The sequence below is a fragment of the Cataglyphis hispanica genome, chromosome 22, assembly GCF_021464435.1.
Source record: "Cataglyphis hispanica isolate Lineage 1 chromosome 22, ULB_Chis1_1.0, whole genome shotgun sequence".
Lineage (NCBI taxonomy): Eukaryota > Metazoa > Arthropoda > Insecta > Hymenoptera > Formicidae > Cataglyphis > Cataglyphis hispanica.
In genome coordinates, this window is record NC_065975.1 from 2,460,147 (window position 1) to 2,483,311 (window position 23,165).

The following is a 23,165-nucleotide window of genomic DNA, read 5'->3' on the forward strand; positions in this document are numbered from 1 at the left end:
CCGAAGCCTTCGCGTTCTCGTCGAATTGCGTTTCGCTCGATCTGACCACGTATATTGTGTAACCGTGTGCGCGAACAATTATATTTACGCTCAATAAAAAGAGAGAAATTGTCACGATAAGTGGTCGCCTTGAAGCAAGCGATATTTACGTGCCTAGTCCTCGAGACTAGTAAAAAGTCCCACTCCACGCTTAATTACTTCGATAAATTTCACGATATCCCGCGTCTCGTGAAAGACTCAAGGATCGAACGGATGATCGAATTAGACATCCTTAATGCGAAAGTGCGCGTGGCCGAACGAAGGAGTCTCGCATCTCGCGGATCCGAGAGAGAGAGAGATCAGATTATCGCACTCAAGTCATGAATAAATGTAAATCGGTGCAATACTATCCCGGGTTAGTTTCTTTCGAGTTTTCTCGTGGACGTGCGAGATTCAGGATTCGCTAGGAAATAAAGCAGCGTTCACAGATTGTATTTAGTGCATATCTTGAAAATTTCTTCAGATTTGGATTTATCATTTGGACACGTTATTATAGAAAAGAATAAAAAATATTACATTATGCAAATTATTCGAAAAAATTGTTTGAACTAAAAAAAAGACGCGATTTATAATTAATATCGATGATAGAATCTGTTTAAGATTGAATAAATTTTTATTTTATATTTATCAACATCCTTTAAAATTGACGCGAATTTTTTTTTTTTTATTGCACAAATTCATGACTCAATATCTCTGTTGAGGAAGAACTACTTCAAATTGATCCAAGAATCCCTTGATGAAAGGATGAAAGTGGATGATGGAATACACTAAATATAAAAAGAAATAAACCAAATAAAGAGAGAGAGAGAGAGAGAGAGAGCGTGATACAAGTCGCAATAAAAATCAACACTGATCGATCGCGATCGGTTCTTGCTCCGCTTCGTAAGAACGCAATGTGTCTCAGATATTCGTACGAAGCGACAGGGAAAGATTTTGTGAGGCTGCCTGTCTTAAAGATGCTTTCACAGAGCGCAATTTTCCAGAACCGTACGACAATGACGCTGTCACAATAAGGGCTTCTCCGAGCGCGCGGCCCGCTGGAAAACGAAAAAGATAATCTGCTTGGGGTACAGAAATAAACGATACGATCGACTCCCTGTGTATCGGGGCATCTCCTTTCCTCTTTCTCTCTCTCTCTCTCTCTCTCTCACTCCTCATCTTTCATTCGATGGTGGGGGCGAATCTTGAATGGCCGGTGAGGAAGAAGGAGCGTACCGCGGATTGAAAAGGGATGGCAGGGAAGAGGGAAGTGGGAATTGGAAGGGGATAGAAAGCGCAGGAAAGAGAAGCTCTATATTTTCTTTCGTATTCGGCGAGTAATTCCATTTGTGCGTCACTGAGATTCTGAAACTCGACCTGTTAAAAAGTCTTTTTCTACTCGGCTCTTGTTCGCCGAGCTGTGCGAACGCCGTCTTATTGGAAAGCATCCTTGGGATACTCGATTTTCGAGATACAGGGATTCGGAAAATCGTCGAAATATTGTGACAGATTTGCAATCGCGGCGGAATGAAATCTTGTTTTTAAAAATTTTCCTCTAAAATTATTTTCAAGCGCGTTGATCTCTAAACTTTAATGCTTTCTCGATGTATTTGCGCGTATCATTGATATGAATCATATTTCGCGTTATCAGATGAGAAGCTGCATCCTTTACTTTTTACAAGCTAAGGTTGCTAAGGTAACGAAAGGGGAGGAAAGCCGCGGGAGAAGGAATATCGTTAATTCACTTCCGTACTTTGTTTTAATAACTCTTCCGTCACCAGGATAGTCTCGTTTCGTTTGTACGTCGACGAGATCGCGTAACTCGATGCACTGGAAAAAATCCTTTTGTCTCGAATGCACGTCGTCCGCTCCGTAGAAAATTGCAGAGAAATTCGGGAGAAAAACGGAATGAAGCGCAACGCGGTGCTCTGTACAATGGGAAAAATAACGAAACCAGCGACCAAATCGACTAGAGAATTAATTTTGATAACGAGCGCCTAGGGAAAGCGATTTTTGGAAGTTCCCATGCAAATTGCTCGTCGATCGTTTTCTTCCGTCGTCGACGACTTTTATCGTTAGAATTGAGAATTGTTTATAAGAGCAACACTCTTCTTCTGGAGTTTATATATTCCTTACTTTTTATCGAACGCAGCGATGAGTCAATTATTTTTGACACTCGATCGTATCTCGATTTATCTCGGACATATTTTTATTTTAGAGTGACATTCGTTTTGATAACTTTGAGTAGTCTCTCGACCGAGAGACGGATCTCTCGCTTTAACTCGAGCAACCTTAAATAGAAAATAAAAATTTGTGGAATATATATTAAGCGCGAGAACCTTTTCTTCTCTGACGACACAGGATACCATATTTCTCCTACGGAAGTTATAAAAACGCGTCGTGTTCAACGCGAGATTGGGATGGCAGAACCCACACGCGTTTCTATTTCTAGTACTAAACTACTTACGAAAAAAATTGTATGAGAAAGAGAAAGAAAAAAAGAAATAATTTCTTCTTTTACTCTACCGACCTTGATAAAAAAAAGGGGGGGGAAGCGCATTCGTATTATGAAAATTATTAATTCACATAATATACTCGTCTCTAAACTATATATTTATACTTTCTTTGTAAAATGATGATTTTATCATACATTTTCCGCGCCATTATTAAGGAATAAGATACTTAGATTTTAATAGAACAGTTAAAGTTTTATTAATATTAGACTTATATAATTTCTCTGTGTTCTCGCGAATTGAACTTTTTCTCCTTCCCTCTTTCTCTCTCATTCACTTGCTTATTGCACAAACTACGTAACATTAATTAGAATGATGTCTCGACGAAAATCATGCGCGAATAAGAGATTCATTTGGCCAAACATCCCGTTTACGGAAGTATTCGTGTTTCACTTCTGCGTACCATGAACATGAAACTTATTGTGTGTACAATATGTTCACTGCAACTAAGCAGACGCGGATATTATATCATATTTACGTAGATTGTATGTTTGTATTTATTCAAGTTTATTGAATGTGAGAAATACATTAAAAAAAAAATAATTTAAGATTTGATTTTATTTAATTTAAAAATGAATAAAACAGGTACTTTAACTTTAAATTGAAATAAATATTGAAGTATCTACGCCTCCGTCGGTCGTTTATGTTGCACGTGATGCTTTAATAACGGACTTGAAACATTTAAAATAGTATCTTTTTAGAAATACAAATGAGAATAATAATAATATTATAAGACAAATACTACTATTAAATCAAGAAATTTTAAAAAATATTTAAAAACAAAACCGACTGTGTCTCTTATTATTTTCGGACTTAATTAATTTGAAGTATAAAGTTTGTTAAAATAAAAATTTAATTAAAACCTTAATTGCCGACGTATATTATAATTAAAGAAATTAAAAATATCTTCATAGAACAATATTTTCTCATTAAATTTGATTAATCGCTCTCGAATTTCATCTCGATACGGCCTTTCCGCGCGGATTATTTTTTCACTTAACAATCCATAGTAACTTTCTGCTGCCGTTAAATCATACGGCGTCTATCGTTGGAGGAAAGCACGGTTTATCAGGGACACCCTGTATACACTGTATATACGTTCAAAGGGTGGGACCGGTGGTGGCGTAAAAGAACCCGAGCGCTCCGAAACACGAGGCTAGCCTTCTGCTGCGCCGCTTCAGTTTTCATTAAGGAATCGTTAGCGCCGTCGCTCTCGTCGGCATCCTCTTCCTCCTCTTCCTCCTCTTCTCTCTCGCCTCTTCCCATCTTTTTTCCTCCCTTTCTCCCTTCTGTCCTCCTCTTCCTCCTCCCTCTTCTTTTGAACGAATATCGGCTCTCCGCTTTTTCGTTTTATCTTCGTGCTGTTCGCCGTCGTTCTTGTTTCCCTCTTTTATAATTTTTTTTCTATCTCTCTTGTGTTTCGAATGTGGAAAATCGAACGATTACATCGGCAATTTTCCCATGCAGTAAAATATTGAAGAAGGACAATTCCAAATTCTTATCATCGGTTCAGCTGATCTACTTTCATCGACTTTGACATTAGAATTTTCTTTAATCCGTAAAATATCTTATTCTGTCGCTTTAACGGTCTTAATTGGCGAGAAAATTGATGTCTGCACTTTGATGCACGTGATTTGAAAACGCAATCGCATCGAAAAAAGAGCTGTATGCACCTTTCGAGGGGCGCAGATGGCCGTCGTCTTTTAGGGTGTGCGTGCACGCGTACACGTCAGCCTTTCCTAATGGAAAAAAAAATCCTTCCCTAGGAGCACACATAACCCGCTTCTCTATAGTTATCATAGCCAAGGGATACCATCCCGATTGCAGCCGCAAACCCTCTATCTCCGATGAAACGTTACCGCAAGAGGGTGGACTCTATGTGTGAAATATAGAGGATTTACCAAAAAATCCCATTATCTTTTCTCTCTCTCTCTTTCTCATATAATATATAAATGCAATTGTGTGTGTGTAATATTATATATTATCGTATAAACTATTTTTTATTTTTTAAATTATATGATGATTAATACGAGAAAGTGTAAAAAAGTTGGATAAAGTAGACTGACAAAGAATTTTGAAATGCATCGAAATGTAAAAGAGGAGAGGAGATTGTATTTCTACGAGAGTTGATTAGAGAAACGAAATATGCTTCTTTCGTATTTCAATCAACCCTCCGGTGCGAACTCGCGGGTGAGGCCCCCCCCCGTTTACGGACAATTGTTACAGGCGAATGTGTATTCCTCTACCTCGCCGCAAAACGTTCGAATCGCGGAAACATGAATGGAAAAATGAACGGTATCTCATTCTGCTCGCGCTTCTTCTGCACGATTTTATTCATCCCGTATCAATTTTCTCCGCTTCTTCTTTACGCTCATTTCAACCCGACCACCCCTCGCGTCCCGGTCACGGAGAGAGAGAGAGAGAGATGCCTTCGACGGTTTTTATTTCAGACTCTACCGGCTCACGTCGTCTATCCGACGATCACCTCGCGTCCATAAACGACACGTTACAATCCGCCTAGAACCACTTCGATCGATATATTTTTTTTTCTTTGTCTTCTCGTGTAATCGCTCGCAATTTGCAATACTTTTCGATTCGCATAGCGCGAGCAGTATTTTTTTTATGGTATCTCATGATATTTTCGCACTTTCTGATGCGATAAAGCATGTTATACAATTAAAAATGAGAGCAGAACACAGAAATTTTGTCGAAAATGTATTTTGAATATTTATGATGCGCGATGAAGTGTCTGGAAAATTTATTATCGGTAAAGAATACTCGCGTCTTTTGCACGATAAAATACCATTTCATGTAAAGAATTACTTTATGCGTTAAGGTTTTATTTTAGAGATCACTGTATCTGAAACATACTATAGGTCTAGGGAAAAAGTAACGTCCTCCACACACACACACACACACACACACACACACACACACACACACACACACACACACACACATTGATCTTCTCCTCTCCTCTTACTAATTACTCTTTCTCTCGCAGCGCGAGCGCTACCGCTCCGGTTTTTGTTCGCGTCTCGAGGCTAAAGCGATTCTGAAACTGTTCCTAGTATCCATGGTCTACGTTAATGAATGGCAGGAATGGAGAGAATGAACCGTTGCGTCTGTTTCGAATTGCTTCCAGCAGAAATTGGATCGTGCATTATTCCTTCATAGGAACACATCGATTCCACAGAATTTCTACTCTACTTTTGCCACGCACATTCCGATAAATAAATATCTTTATTCAAAATAATTACTATATTCAAAATAAGTTAGCTATTACGTTTTCGTTTAATATATACGAGATGAGTGATGAAAGATTACATATACAGTAATATGATTCTTTAAAAATCATCTGTATCTTTAAAAAAAATTTCAAGTGCATTTTCTTTCTTTCTCATAAGAAATATTATTAAGAAAATTTATTGTTATTTTTTTTTTATTATTAATTAGACATCAATCTAAATTTCAATTAATATAATATTTCGAATTAAAGGATAAATAATATTTTCGCTAATTATGTTGAAATAATTCGATTTCCGATGAATGATTAACCCTCGCGGAGATTCGAATTAACGGGAACGTGCCAGCAGAAACTTAATGGAATATTTTTACGGGTTTCCGGTCAGGTATCGTTTGATGAATTCCAATGTGACGTGTAATTAGTTGCAAAACACTAATCATCGGCCGGCGATGGATGGAATCGGGCCGCATAGGTCGATCGTTCTGATTACAAAACCATTTTGTCGAATTGTAAACTCGCAACTCTAATGTAAGCTCCGATTATGAGACTCGCGTATAAATGACTGGTTTAGTATAACTAGTTTAGAGTTTGCGCTCGCGGTGATCTCAACAAGCTCGGCCACGAGTTTAATGAATAGCGGCTTCGCGGCCAATCAACGATCAGCTTAAATCCCCGGCTCACAATTACCACATATTATTTTAAATGCGATCGTGCATTTTAATCCTTCGCGTTAGACACGGGGATATCATATACCGTTCTTTTTCGAGCTCACTTCATATAATGCTAAAATCTGCATAGCACGACTGCCAAGAGGGAGTGGTAAATGCGCGAAAATCAGTTTGGTATAAAAAATGCTTATCCTAAAATTAGAAAAGAAATTATTTTTACTATCTGACAAATCAATCAAACGATTTTCGTTATGCAAAAATAAATTAGAATACACGAATAATAAACAAATGAGCGCGGTTGCTGACAAGTCGAGTCAGCAACGCGAAAAAAAATATTTTAAACTTAATCCGCTTAAAAAGCCATTTATACTGGATTAAGTCATTTTTGCGTAACACCGTCCAATTGTGTAATATGACGCACGAGGGAAACAGAGATATCGAGTGTGAAGAGAGCCGCAACGACATACGGAAGTCGTCGAACGGCGCGAACAAGAATCCGCAGACAGTTGTTCTTGTTTTTCGTTAAGGTGGTCCACGGGGTTAGCCAATTAGACAGAGGATTGTATAATTGGGTAGATAAAGAATCGGTCGGGGATATTCTCCCAGGCACCTGCCAGCTGCCGTGCGTAGACGAGGATGAAACGAGAGAGAGAGAGAGAGGGAGAGAGATAGAGGAGAGGTCGAACCGGTCGTCGTCGTTGTTTCGATCGTTCGCGTCGCTCCTCCCAACGTCATAAAAATCTTTCCGTCATTATCGTCCGAATATTCGCGGATTCATTTTACCGTCGGAATTATTTAGCGATGCTTTTCGCTCGACCATTTGTTCAAATTGATCCAAGTAGCGAGCAGTCGATTACAACGATCAATTTTTCATAGCTAATGATTTTAACGCTTTCGTTCTTGTGTCACTTCGACCATCGTCTCAAGCTTATTCGATATTCCAATTACAATCATTTTTTATTATCAATTAGTAAATTGCCGAAGCATTTTTTGTTCTTGATCGTATTATCATCATAAAAATGTCACGTAAAACGTTTAAATCTAATATAATAAAATTAAAATATATATACTAATATTTTTTTCAGTTTATTTTTTCTCTAGCTGCGAAATATTATGCGTCCTCTTTTTATTTGGATCTCCTCTTTGAGATAAAATATTATCAAATGGTGATAACCTTAGGAAGTAACTCTAGACACACAAATGTTTACGATATAAGCAGCTTTATCGCAGCTAAATAACAATAAAATTGTTTAACAGTCGTGTGTCACGTGCCGCGATATATATTGTAGACTTATTGTTGGATTTTCACGCGAGACTCGTTTGACTGTCACTCTTTCATGTATAATCGCCGTATATATATCATTAGACGAAACGTATGGCTTGAGAATGTCGGCTGCTGGGCAGAATGATAGTGGAAACGATGGCTTGAAAACCTGTCAACCGAGACGTGACGCGTTTGCGTAATGCCACTCCGGCAAATTGTACTTCTAGATCACAAACTGGCCAGGAATCCGCTTAGTCAGTTTCCTTTTATTATAATAAATACTTCCTTGGAACATAATATACAAAACCTTTCTGTACACGAAATAGATAGATCCGCCGCTGGATATAACAAATTGCCTCTGAACAATTCTCCTCGATAGAAGAATGTATGTTGCTGTTTTCTGAGAGAATTCATTATTGGCATTAGGCGCGGATTTAAATTGCCGATGAGATATGCCTGGTAGAACCATAATCGTATTGTCGTCATAACGCCGGGTTGTGTATTCTACGCGACACGTGTACACTGAGATTTGCAATCGATTTAAATTTTTTAACATGGTCATAACTCACCGCGATTCCTCCAATTTATTATAATTTTATGCGCGAGTTCAAGGATGCTTAACGTCTATGCTAAAGAGAGAGAGAGAGAGAGAGAGAGAGAGAGAGAGAGAGAGAGAGAAATATAGAGAGAAGGGAAAAGGAGATGGAAAGAGACGGAGGAAATGAGTCATATGGCTCCACGAATATAATTCTTAAACGTATCTCCGAAATTCTAAAGGGCTCACTTTCACTTTTCTCGTACGTAATCATACCGTTAGGGTCTAGGATAACCCTAGAGTTATCGGGGATTCTGATAATTCACGCCATGAGATATCGATAGAGAAAGAAGCTTGTCGACCGATAAATCTCTGAGACTCGATTCATTACTCCACTATTATTACCAATATATTTTGACTTTCTTTCTGAAATCATTACTTCTTTAATTTCGTTCAATCTCCGTCGTTAATTCCGGATCACTTCACTACTTTAAGAGCATCACAGTATCAATCGCAATATTAATTCCACTTTATTTCTATTTTGTTTTTGATGAATTTAATGAATAATTTTATCATCAGAGTGGTGATGATACGCTGTAAAAATGTCTCTCTGCGAAAATAATTGCGCCTCGCCTCAGCCACGTTAAATGTTCCGAAACATTTCGAAATTATCTCGCGGGGCGCAATTATCCGAGTAACTGCCGCCGCGACAGGCGGCGCTTAGTTTGTCGTGTCGCCGGGTTGATTTTCACCCGGCCCGTCAACCCGGCTACGAAAATTCCTATCAACAGGTTGTCACCGACCTCTCTACCGGGGCTCTCTGTTGCAGCTCCGCTAGAGAGCGAGCGGAAAAGCGGAGCAAGAGCTGTTCACGCGCTACACGCACACCGTGCGTGTTGTTCATTAACTCTTAGATCTTCAACCCGTGTTTACGCAAATAGCAATTTTGAAGAGAAATTGCCAGCACATTCTAATCCTTTCTGGCTATTAGATCTAAATGCATTCGTGAATAGAATACTTTATCACTCCGCGTGCTGATCGCAAAGTATAGAGAATATTATTAATATATTATAATAATATTATATATTATTATTAAATATCGATATTAAAAATCAAACACTCCTCTTAATTAACGAGTTTTAAGATTTGATATATTAATATTGTATAAAAATTGACGCGAATTTATAATAAATTTTAAGTTTTAGAGTTTATTAAACTTGGTGGACATACAGTGTCTGTAATAATATTATTTCAGCAAAAAATTTTATTATAACGTAATATGAAAATTTAACGACCATATAAATAATTTTATAAAGAAGAAAAATATGACAAGTATATTTGAACGATAAATTGATTTTAAATTGAAGTTGAGACAGCTTGAGTCACTTATATTAAAAATTCTTCTAATTTTTCAACAAGTCCATTTGTTTCGATGTATAAAATGTTGAAAACTCGAGTGATTTTTACATCCCTACCCTAATAGTATTTTGTGTGATTAATCTCAAGTTTGACGTTCATCATTTTGTTTGCAAAAAGTTCGCTACGTGTCTTTATCGTCTTAATGAATTGACTTTACGAGTTAGAGAAGGAAACGTCGATAATAATCGTAACGAACTCAGTTGCACATATTTAGAAGCCTTTTAATTCGATTAAATTAATTATCTCGGCAGCTTTATTTTGATTTTAATTTATCGAGTATTTTATAAATTCTGGCAAGCTGAATGGGCAACACTATTACACGGAGAGCTATGAACACACGTGTATTTATCTCTTATTATCGATCATCTTGATGACGTAAATCAATTTCCACACGCATGGACGGATATGTAAATCTATGAATCATTATTTGAAATTCGAAAGCTTTTAAAAGATTGAGCGGGTATCAAAAAGTGTTTTATTTTATTTCGAAATCATGTATGTGTGTATAGTATATATGCACCTTCAATATATGCATTATTTATATTTATATTTATATTTCGGAACAATCTCAGTTTATATTATTAATGCGCATTTTATTCAACAAATTAATTATACTTGCATAATCGAAAAAAATCGTTAAGAATTCACGTGAGTTCGATAAAATCACGAGAACCTTGTAAAAAACTCGAAACTTGAAAAGTTAAAAGATTTTTTTTTTTTTCCATTTTTGCATCTCGTTATCTCTTGTCGGATACTTTTCAATGCGTTCTCGAAAAATAAATCTATTAAATATGTAAAAATAAGAAAAAAAGCTATTCTATAGTCCAATATCTGCAACAAGTAAGCGAAGGATTGCCAATTACTTAACGAAAATGTACCTTTATCGTATGCCGACACCGACCTTGACTATCTTGACTGCCTTCCTTCTCGCATCTGACGATCATTAAGGTCGAAATATTTAAATTGAATTTACGAGATCTGGCCCCGGGGCTACTCCGTAGACTACTTCGCGGAGGTTGAAGAACCGAGACGAGGAACTGAGCGGCAAATGTACGCAGACTAGTGCGAAGGACCGTCATCCATCATAGAGCACAACGAAATTCTCTGTGCGCGTACGATGACCGTCTCAAGCTTCCAGGGAGATTCGGGGAATATACACACACACACACACACACACACACACACACACACACACACACACACACACACACACACACACACACACACACACACACACACACACACACACACACACACACATATATATATATATATATGATGAAGCAATAATTAATTACTACATTTCCTTTGCAATGGCGATCAATAAATAAATATATACATATATGTATATGTACGAAAGAAAATAAGAAAATGTAGTAATAAATCATTGCTTCGTCAAACGGAAGAAACCAATTCACGTTCACACGGTTGAGACGACGACTCGCGGTCATTAACAGATCTTCAACGTTATTCAATGTTAATTCGAGAATTTAATACGGTGCAGCCTCCGCGCGCACGCACTTCTAAATTCAGCTGATGATCTCGGAGTGTATATACGATTTATACACCCGGCTGCGTCACGGCAAATGTACCTCGTCTCTCGGCTTCTTAAGTATTGCCTAAGTAAATCGACGTCGATTAATCAGAAATGACAGGAGGACTAGCCGGCTACCCAGCGGGCATAGTTCCTCGCCGGTTTCGTAATTAGAGGCGCTAATTTCGCATACCTGCGCGTAGTCTGAGCAACGTAATTTCTGGATTTATCGCCATTATTTTTCTTGAAGGTGCGTTTGCTGTTTTTAAAAAAAAAAAAAGAGAGAGAGACAGAAAGTACGCGTGAGATTCCGGCTGTCCGATTTAATTCAGCCAGGACTATCTCTCGCCGTCGTCGTCGCCGCGTTCGCATTACAGACGGTTAAACATAATAATTCGCTGGATTTCTTTCAACGGAATTTCCTTTAAATTCCCTCGAATAAGTCACATTCCCGTCTCCGCGATTGACTATAAGTGTCTTCTGTCAATTATAACTGCCAATTTTTATTTAGCGCCGTCGTAATTTGCATCGAGAAATTCTTTAATTGAATCAAGTCCATTGAACGACGAGAGAACACCTCCAAGTTATCGCAGAAAAAGTCTATATGCAAATATTTAACCTGCCAATCTCTCAACGAGTTCGCGGTTCTTTTTCAAATATATCGCAATTAAATTAACGAATAGAAGAGAAATGAAACTTAATTTGAAGATCGCGAAAATTATAATCTCGCCGCTTTTGGTCTCCGTCATTACTTTTATTAGGATTTATGACTTCGTCGCGCGTTTGCTGTGAATAAATTTCACAATTCGCAAAGCGAATAATTTTCTCCAAGTCTAAAATTTATCAATTGGAAGTATCGATTGGCTGATCGATTGATAAGAACAGATGTAATTTGTATTTGATAACGATGAGTAATACTGCGTCAAGAAACCTTACCTAAACTAATCGCTCGTTCTATCTATAATATGTGACGAAAATCGCGTTCACACGAAACCAACATTTATCATTTACATTTTTACAAGATTTTACATCTCTCTCTCTCTCTCTCTATAAATTATGTAAAAGTTTATCGATCTTATTTTCTCTTAAATTTGCGCAAATATTAAAAAAAGAAAAGAAGAATTTTTTGTTTTGATCTAATCAGAAAAATTTCACCTAAATTTATATATATTCTAATAATTTATATTAATTATTTTTTATTCTAAATTTGATTAGAGAAGCAACATTGATAATGATCCATAAATAGATTGCAGAATCATTGCAATGGATTTTTGCAAAAATGAAAGTTAAATAACTTAACAAAATCGTTGTTAGAAAATGCATAGTTATAATTTAATAATTTATACATGTCGATAATATAAACACTTCCCTCCTCTCTCTCTCGTTTTCTCTAATTGTCCTCGCGCCCCTCAGATTCCCCGTTTGCCTGCCGTGTTAAAGGAACGAAGGAAAAAAAATTACGCGCAGCAGACTATCGCGTTACGTGGACTATGCACGAACTTGACACCGGCAAGGACGTGTTTCGAAAGGAGGAAATAAAAAAATAGCGGCTCCAACCCGTTAAAGGACGCGCCAAGTCAGCCGTTGAAGCCTCGAGCGAGACTGTCGATCGATTACCAAATAAATCACGATTCACGACAAGCGTAAAGCGATCAACCAAACTCTCCGTTAGCAAGCTTAGATTATCACTCTTCTCGCTTCTGTTAAATGGCACACGTACATATAAAGTATATGAAAATTAAATTTTAAATTTAACACGAAATATTCAAACATATAACATGCAAATTTCAACATTTTCTAATTATTAAATTTAAATTAAATAAAAATCTATATTTAAAAAATATATAATTGAAACGTATATGCACAATGCTAAATACATCTTATATAATACAAAATGTATGAAATATTCATTCTATATCTTACTCTAATCCATCTAATTGCAAACTGCATATATTAATTTAAAATTTTGGATCGACTCGGCTCGCAAGGCGTTTGAAAATTTTCCAGCAAGAAATAACGAGTCCTTTACGATGACAAGAGTTCACATTTTTTCGAACTCTTGTCGCGCGAAGGGCCCGAGAAATCGCCCTAGACCCTCAGGCGTGGCGATACGATTTCAGAAGAGAACCTGCTGTTTTACGTAATAACGCTTGGTCGAACGGATCGACGACGCCAGGAAACTGGCCCTCTCCGTTCACGTCACTCTCTTCGCGTGTTCAGAATCGTTTCTTCGACTCCGACACGTCATTCTGGTGCGATACCTTCGTCCACAGCGGCGTCGAAAGACAATTCGCTGCCCTTTCCACGAAGCCGAATACCCGCACGATCGTTACCTTCGGAACAGCACGAATCTCGTGATCGGCGTTATTGTTCGATAATGATGCGCGCCTTATTACGGATGAATGAGACCTTTTAGCAGTATTAGTGACTCACCGTGGACGGGACGAAAATTTTCAAAAAAAAAAAGAGCAGGAATTAGAGATCGAAAATAGCGAAGGGTACCGATTATCCCGAGATGTAGGGCCGTGCTGAATTACGTCGTGACTAATGTCACGTCTGATTGATTAATAGCAATTCACACCGAAGCTAGAGATATTCGAAAATGATATCATATTTTACATTACCGCAATTGAGAGAACTTGAAGCAAAAATTCAATTATGCAATTATTGTAGATTTTACGTAAAAGTATGCAATTAAATGTATAAAACAATTCCGTCGTAATTGCATAATTAATATGTAGAAATATTCATTTGATTCATACTATGCGCGAAATAATACAAGCTACGAGCGTTCCATTCCACACAGTAGATATCAGAAAGGATAGGCGTTAATAATCGTCGATCGTGACGACTGCTCATCCTGTTCTTCGCTTCTGTCGTGAAAAGAAATAAAAAAAAAAATATATAAAAAGGAAAAAAGAATTAGATGAGATTGGAGAAACTAGAAACTAACATGTGAGGAAGGAGACATGAAGAAAAAAGGGGGATAAAGGAAGAGATAAAACGAAACGGAGAGGCAAGACGAAGGAAAGAGAGAGGGCAAAAATATTAGAGTACGTGGAAAGGGGAACGAGGAGGGGGGGGGGAGGGAGGGAGGAGAGTCTCTACGCGGTACCCGAAGCCAGTCGGTCGGATATGCCCCGAGGCCGTGATAGACAAGGTCAGCCTCTCCCAGCCTTATATATATATATATATATATATGCTTCTGCTACTGACAGCGTGTGCTCTCTGCTCTCTTTTACGTTTATTTATTTATTTATTTATAAATATACTACACGCGGTGCGCGCTCTTTTCTGCGGCGCCCGCGTCATTGAAGTGGACGGTTGCCAATCGAATCTCATTCCCGTCGTCTCATACCGCCGAATATTATCATAAAGATATGCGAAACAAACGTCTACCGAATCCGAAGTGCAATACATTCTCGTGGCTGTGTCGCGTGCGCGCAAGAAGTTATTAATTTGCCTTTTAGATTGAGAAACATTATGTTTTTTGCAATGGCGGTCGCCGCCGTGGCGAGTTCCTGAAATCGATTACAATTTATTTCTTCGTCTTTCATTTGCTCATATTCTCGCTATTTCTATTTTTCTTTCTTTCTCTCTCTCTCTCTCTCTCTCTCTCTCTCTCTCTTTCTCTCTGTCACCAAAGTATTCTTTTCTTTTTGCAGATATTCGGTAGCAAGGCGGACCTGCAGCTCCATACGCAGATCCATATGCGCGAGGCGAAGCCGTACAAGTGTACACAGTGCTCTAAGGCGTTCGCCAACTCCTCGTACCTGTCACAGCATACGAGGATCCACCTGGGCATTAAGCCGTACCGTTGCGAGATCTGCCAGCGGAAGTTCACCCAGCTGAGTCACCTACAGCAGCACATTCGCACGCACACCGGCGACAAGCCATACAAGTGCCGGCATCCGGGCTGCACGAAAGCGTTCAGCCAATTGAGCAATCTGCAGAGCCACTCGCGATGCCACCAAACCGACAAGCCGTACAAGTGTAACTCTTGCTACAAATGCTTCTCCGACGAACCCAGCCTGCTCGAGCACATACCGAAGCACAAGGAGTCGAAGCACCTGAAAACGCACATCTGCCAGTACTGCGGCAAGAGTTACACCCAGGAGACCTATTTAGCAAAGCATATGCAGAAACACGCGGAGAGAACGGACAAGAGACCGCCGATCATTGGCACGGGTCTCAGGCCGTCGATACACGCGATGACCGCTCATCATCAGGACCATTACTGGCCCAAGGTAAGCCCGGATTCGGTGATCGGCGATCTGCACGAGAGGCTGCCGCACCATCACACGGAGTACCATCAGAATCAGAATCCGGAGATGCTGCTGCCGGGACACGGGCATCGCACCGCCGAGTCCATCGAGAATGACTCGAGGCAACAGACGCCCCAGCCCGGCGCGAATCACCATCCCAACAGTAGTTCGGCCTTCACGCCGATCTCGTCGATCTCGATCAACTCCATCTCCTCGATGCAGCACCCGTTGAATCCGCTGAATCATCTGCACTATCCTGGCAGTCATCACCCGGCGTCCCGGCCGTATCTCTACGAGGCGTTCAACACGACGCAGAAGTCGTCGCCTACGTCCTCGTCATCCGGCGTGACACCCGGCACCACCAGCAACCAAAACGCCACGTCTTTCCCAAATCAGCTCATTAGTCTTCACCAGATCAGGAACTACGCTCATCAGCCGAATCTCGGCAATCTGGGCAACCTGGGGAATCTGGGGAACTTGAGCAATCTCAGCAATCTCAGTGCCACGATGGAAAGCCACGCGCTGCTGGGCGGTCTCAAAGAGAAGCAGTAACTCTTAGCTGGTCTTGGAGATTAACTTCAGGAAGCGCTCGCGAGCTCTCTTCATCACCGTTCTTTTATTCTTTTTCTTCTACTCTCCGTGACATGGCACGTTGCGACTTGAGCTCTCGCTTCATCCGGCTCGATCGTCTTCTCCTCTCCGTGATCTCTTTATACCCATCTAATTTATTTTTTACGCTGGTGTGTACGCAAATCCCACGCAAATATGACTCCGAAACTAACTTTTCTTCGAAATGTTTCACTTCGGTGTTTAATTACATTTTGCATTCGTATTTCATAGATATGTATGCATTTAAGGACACTAGCGCGTCTCATCGTAATCTTTTAATAGATTAATGCATACGATGATAATCGCGCCCAGAAAACGGATAAGAGTTATGAGATGTATGATCAATGCTCGAAATAATTTTCGACAACCTGTACAAGACTATCACTCTCTTTCCTTTTTACCTTTCTCTTCTTCTTTTTTTATCTTCTTTTTTCTTTTAACGTCTTATCTATGAGCCTTTCGATTTCGTGTCTACGTCTCGATTGGGCTTGTGCGTTATGTATATATGTATATGTATATGTATATATATATATATATATATATATATATGTTTTATTAAAATACATAAATACACATGAGCACAATGATCTAATTTAAGGATTAATCATTACATTCAGAGTGAAAACAAATTTATTTGAATTAAAACTATTCTTTTAGTTTATTTGCTAATTAATGCCGCGTTCTCCAATCGATTTGTGAAATCGATGACGATTATGAAATTAATTCCTATGAAAGTTTTCAATGCAAAAATTGTTTTGTATTTTTTTTCTGTAACCACATCTTGATATCCCAATTGTTAATGAAATTGGAAACACGTTTATGAAATATTTACAGTGACGGTTCACACAGTATTTAGCCAAAGCTCCGAATCAGGCATATACGTTACTCGCGATACAACGTAGTAACATGATAGAAACCTCGACGGTTACATTCCTTAATGTAATAAGACTGACGTGATGTAGTTAAAAAAAAAAACTATATCTTTACATACTGGTCTAATTATTAATAATCGATATGAACATTATCGATCGTCAAAAATCGTTTCGTTGTCTCCCGCAACTGAAAACTGAATTTCTATGTCCGTTGAGAATAAAATTGATATTTATTCGACTCTCTAAGATTATCCACGCTTCTCGACGTGTTAACGTCCTCGCCACTGATCATGCGTGCCAATTACAAGCTAGAAAGTTCCATCAATACGTATTCGTCGCGATATAATCCGTACGATCTGATGACGTTTGAATGATAAAGTGGAGCACGATCATGGATTAACTCGTATTCGAACAGTAGACGATACTTTCATAATGCTAGAAAGTATACGATACGCCGATGGGATGAATGAACTGATTTCTTTTTCAGTTTATCGTGAAAAATTTTAGTTGTGAACGGACACCGAGATCATTTTTTGTTGATAAAAATGTTTAATGATTTATATTTTTATAAAGTTATATTATAGCAAATGTGTGTTTCTCAATAAATTCGCTCTCTAAACTAAATTTTTTGAATCCGGCGATCTTCACTTTTTCGACACATCCTTGTGTGTGTGTATTTCTTATCACTACATCTTATGAAATTATTTTGGACGATCGAGATTTTTTTCAACTGGAATTATTTTTTACATTGTTCCCGCAAACTCGAAGAATATTTTAAGTTTAATTAATTAATATATTTCAATTTCTAAGATATTAATTATGCAGTTTTCTTTTACTCTACTCTATTGTGTTTTATTTGCGTATTTTTCTACGTTTTATGTTCTTTGCTTTCTTTTTCTTTAACATTGAAAAAAAAAATATCATGGTATAATTTCATTAAAAATACAGTTTACATGAAAATTTAATTTCTCGTAACATTGTGACTATACGAATTTTAATTATTTTACGAAATTTTGTCGCGATTTACCAAGCAAATAATCTTGGAATACAAATAAATGTGAAAGGGAACATACGAAATTAGTGGATAAACGAGGAGATTAGACATAACACTAAACATACATACAAATGTGCTACGTCGTAATGTAGGGGGAAAGCAGATAAGATAAACAAAGATAAATCAACGAACAATACATTTTAGGACATTCGCAAAATTGTGCAGGAACACCAATGGGATAACAAAGACATGAGGAGAAGAAAACTGTAGCGAGAAGCGCGTAGGGAGACTGGCAGGATATAAAGAGATACACAAAAAGAAACGTATAGAAATATATACAAGGCACACATACGAAAAAAAGTATAAAAGCATCACGCACATTTTGTAAGAGAGCCGCACGGAGACCTCCTCTTGTAAATAGGTGCTATATAAATAAATAAGTATATGCATATATTAATAAATGAATGAATATATGCATATACGCGTATATACAAGTACATAAATAAAGAAATAATTATTATTATCGTCACACCATCATCTTTATTAGTATCATTATATTATCATCTTTATGATTATTATGTATTATTATATTATTTTTATTTACATTATTATTATTATTACTATTATTATTATTATTATTATTATTACTATTATTATTATTATTATTATTATTATTATTATTATTATTATTAATATTATTAATTAATATTTTGATCGACATTTAATAGGTGTGTAAAATAAAGAGAAAGCACACAGATTCTAATAATGTGAAAATATTCTAAGTACCTTACTTAAGATCTAAGTAATCTTATATAATCTGTTATATACGTGTGCGCGTTGCGTACGCGCGCGACGAGGAGAAAGAAGAGATGAAAGGAGAAAGAGAGAAAGGGAGGAAGATAAACATGTATATGCGAACTATTGTAGATAATTTGTTGTTACGGTGCCAGACGTGTTCTTCTTCGGGGTTCCTGTGTAATTCACGTTTCTATCGAGTCGCGTTATGTTCATAGAAAAAAAAAAAAAAAAGTGTAAACAGCTTGATCGTTAAGTTTTGCATTTTAAATCATACGTTTTACACGCGAATTCCGGTTTTATTTCCGCTTACTCTGTCGACTTACGGCAGAACATGTCGCAGTGTGCCAATTTATTTCCGATTATTGTGTCGAGATAAAATCTATATGCCGAGATCATGTTTCACACTCGGTGAAATACGAACCCCGCGGTAGCCATGTCCGGGCCTTACCCTATGCTCAAGTTGTTTAAAACTATTACGTTGTTATTAAGATGATGATAGGACAATGAATGAGAGAAGGGGCGAGGGGTAAACGTTCAAAGTTCATTTTCTTGCTGTGCATAGCCGGAAGGCGGACCAGATTTCTTTATAAGACGGCATGTGACTCGCTATCTCTGGATAACCCAAAGTAAACGTCAAAGAATGAACAGATAGAAAAGAATATAGGTAATCGTGCGCGGGTGCGCACGGTTATGTACATTGAAAAATATTGGATGTACATGCATCTTGATTTAGGTTGACAATGGGGCGAGGAAAAATGTTTCGAGTAATAAGTGCGTAATTGATTTACACAACAAATACAGGGAAAAAGGATAGATAAATAGATAGATAGATAGATAGATATTTCCCCGTCATTTTGTTGATATATAATGAGAAATGTAGGGAACGCGAAATAGAACGGACTCGCATGACAGCAAGGGACAGATGCAAGATAAGAAACTCCGAAACCCCGCGCTTTAAATGTGATTTCTTCTGCCTATCCTTAGTTTCACAATGATTATATATTATTATTATTAATATTTTATTATTATTATTATTATTATTATTAATATTATTATTTCGTTTAATAAACTGTCACGTGTTAAAATAAAGGCAAAGGAGACTTTCTCGACGTGTAATGTTGAGTTATTTTGTTTCTCTATTTTCTATCAAAATGATATGAATTTGCTTTGGCCTTTCCCTTCTCTCTCATCATACAATCGTCCCTCCTTTTGTCCATTATTTTTGAAAAGTACAATATTTCTACTATACACTGGCGATTAGATTAATTTTTGAAAGATAAGAAAAAAACATTTATGTTTTCCACATTCGGATTTGCAGAACTAAAGTATTGAAAATTCGCTAAGAAAACATCGAACTCTGATAAAAATAATATACTGCTCATCTATCGTGTTTATATGTTTCCATAGAGATATTAAATGTTGGAACACACGTTATAGGATGATTAAGGCAAGGATCTCACATCTCAATTTAATCTGCATTAATCCGTAAGTACACATACGATCTTTTTGTTTCGTAACATAAACATTGGATTATTATAATTTATTTTTTTCTGCTGCTATACATTTGAGAAAGATAATGTATTTAAATTGAAATAACACGCAAGAATTTTCTATTATTAGCAATTATTATTGTTAAAATATATTGTTATCGGAACATATGGCTTACTGTTTTATGTTTCATGTATTCTCGCGTATTCACAAATTACGGAGCAAGTTATATAAAAAAAAATAAAATGATACAGATAATTTTTTTTAATACCGATTTTATTTTCAACCATATGTTTAATCAGAATTTTCTCAAGGCGCTTCATTCATATTTTTAATTGATATAAATGAGTGTAAATTTGTTTTTTTTTATTAAGCACCAGATGTCCTATATCCGTTTTGTCAAACTATCTTATACCAAATGAGAGATTAAAATAGAATATATATAAACACTTAATTTTTAATGAAAAAAAAAAAAATTAACATACGCGCTTTGAAGCCATATATTTCCTTTTCAGCTTTTACAAGTTATTATTTTCTTTTGCGGTAAAAAGATTAATGAAAAGCATTTTTTCTCGCTAACCATTGCCGCGAACTCTCTCTTTTATCGTGCGCCACTTTGTTTCCGTTGTTCGCCACTCGGATTATTTCATCCTTCGCTGATTTTGTGTCGCAATCTCCTCTGTCTGTCGTTTCTTACGTTCGATTACGATAAATTTCGTGAAACACTCAAGCGCACTCGGTTACTAGTAGCGCTCCGCGTGAGCACTTCGCGGACAAATGCCGTCCAATTCTATTCTTTCGTTGTACATACAAAAATAAGGGAGATCGTGCATCGCGACGATTTAAACGATTAAAGAGAGAACTTTTCATCTATACTTCTATATGAGATACCCTCTCGTGCCAGAGAATATTAGTTTCGGACGAGATGATAGTATTAGAAAAAAAACCGTTGTTTATAAAACCGCGAACGTACGCGAGTATATAAACCGATTGACGAAGTTGTCCTTTGTCCGCGACTAGTTCCTCTGAATGACAACGATCTTTTGGGAAGACGCGAAAAATGAAAGGTAGTAGGATACACTCTTTTAGCAATACTTATAGCAAGCACGGAGGGAGGAAGCACACGAAGTCTTTCGATATGAAAAAAAAAGGGATGTCGAACGAGATCGCTTTACGAAAATAAATTTCGCATTTGAAGCAATAATTTACGATCTGCGTCGATTATCGTATATAAGTATAAAAACAGAGAAATCTCTCGACACGAAATCCTCTCTTCAGGATTAACAAATTGCGAGTAGCGAGGACATTTGCATTTTAATATGATTTAATAAGATAGAGAGAGATGACTGTATACCCCCCACGATTTTCTAACGAAATCGTATGAATCTGTACTGTATGTATGTATATTCTTTTAAATGAATGTGTCTATACCGATTTTCATAGCAATGAGATCCATCAGACTACATATTCTGTATTGGAGAAAAAGGCTTCGCGCAACCTCACTCTTTATATATCGTTCTCTCTTTCGGTAAAAAAAAAATAATTATTATTACTATATACTTCAAGTATACAAGTTGTAAATGAATGTTTCTACAACCAGCATACATTTGCGTAACCATTAGACGTCGAGAGGAAAAGCGAGAAAATATATAAGTGTGTATGTATGTGTGTGTGTGTGTGTGTGTGTGTATGCGCGTATAGATGCGTGTGTATGACATTTGTATGTTACGTGCTGTAGGAAAAAAAAAAAACATCTGTAACGAAGAAATTGATAAGAAGAACATATGTGCGTGCGTATGTAAGAGCGAATATATATATATATATATATATATATATATATATATATATATTGCGTGAGAGCAAGACAGAAAAAGAGAGTGCGAGAAAACATATATAAGTGACACACATAAGGAAAAACAATATATTAATTATTGCGTGGTACGAACAGAACTGTGATATTTTATTGTATAACTCTGCGAAAGAGAGAGATGAGAGAGAAATATGAAGAGAGATCTCTAAAGAAGAATATACTATTACGTGAGAAAATGAGAGAGAGAGAGAGAGAGAGTGAGAGAGAGAGAGAGAAAGACAGCGAAAAGGGGATATTATTGTATTTTACAAAAAAGTGCATCCTTAAACGCAATTAAATGCAATTGTGCGGGAACTGTACATACACCTGGTGTCTCTCCTTTTAAAGGTATAATAAGCTACCCTTAATTCTTTCGAGTTTCGATTGCGTAAGTAATGCGCGTGTATATATATATATATATATATATATATATATATATATATATATATATAAGCGTACGAAAGAGACATTTTATTGTTCGATAAAAAATAAAAAAAGGTAGGAAGAGGGGAAGCTCTGTCCAGTCGTTCTCGCGACTCTATGTGAGGATATGCTCGGTGTTCTCGGGCCGCGCGATCGGCCCATCGTCTGATCGTTTCCTGTTTGTAAAGATATATGTATAAAAAAAAAATATATATATATATATACATACATGTATAAACTATAAATGTGTCGTGAAAACGTATGCACGGAGCACTGCGACGCCGTACCGAATGATTGCAAATGAGAGAAAAAAAAGGAAAGAGTAATAATTAGTGTAATAATTGTGTCTATAAAATTCGAAATATGCCGAGCGATAAACCGATCATTTCCCCTCCCCGCCCCGTGCTCTCTCTCCTAAAGTTATATCTCTCCGACGTTTGTTTCGACCGTTCCGTACGCTTACTCTCCTCGTTTAATTGCAATTTGCAGCAAGTTATCCGGCAAGCGTTTTTTTGTAAAAATGTGAAAGCGACGATTATGGCGATTTGGGAAGTCGTATAGACAAAGTGATTTGACTTTATGTCGCGAGTCTTTTACTTTGCAATAATTACATATTTTAAAACAGAGAATGGATCTCTTTATCAGAACTGTCAATTCTATCGTTTAATG

The 23,165-nt window shown here is 37.3% G+C and overlaps 1 protein-coding gene across 2 annotated transcripts in view; it reads left to right on the forward strand.

Annotated features, from left to right (window-relative positions):
- The window catches only part of LOC126857571 (zinc finger protein rotund-like), a 142,855-nt gene extending 123,010 nt beyond the window's left edge, over nt 1-19,845 (forward strand). For both annotated transcript variants that reach the window (XM_050607160.1, XM_050607159.1), the window contains exon 6: nt 14,864-19,845. In XM_050607160.1, the coding sequence (XP_050463117.1) occupies nt 14,864-16,015 (1,152 nt within the window). In that variant the 3' untranslated portion in view covers nt 16,016-19,845. The remainder of the gene's footprint in view (nt 1-14,863) is intronic.
- Nucleotides 19,846-23,165: the final 3,320 nt, after the last annotated feature.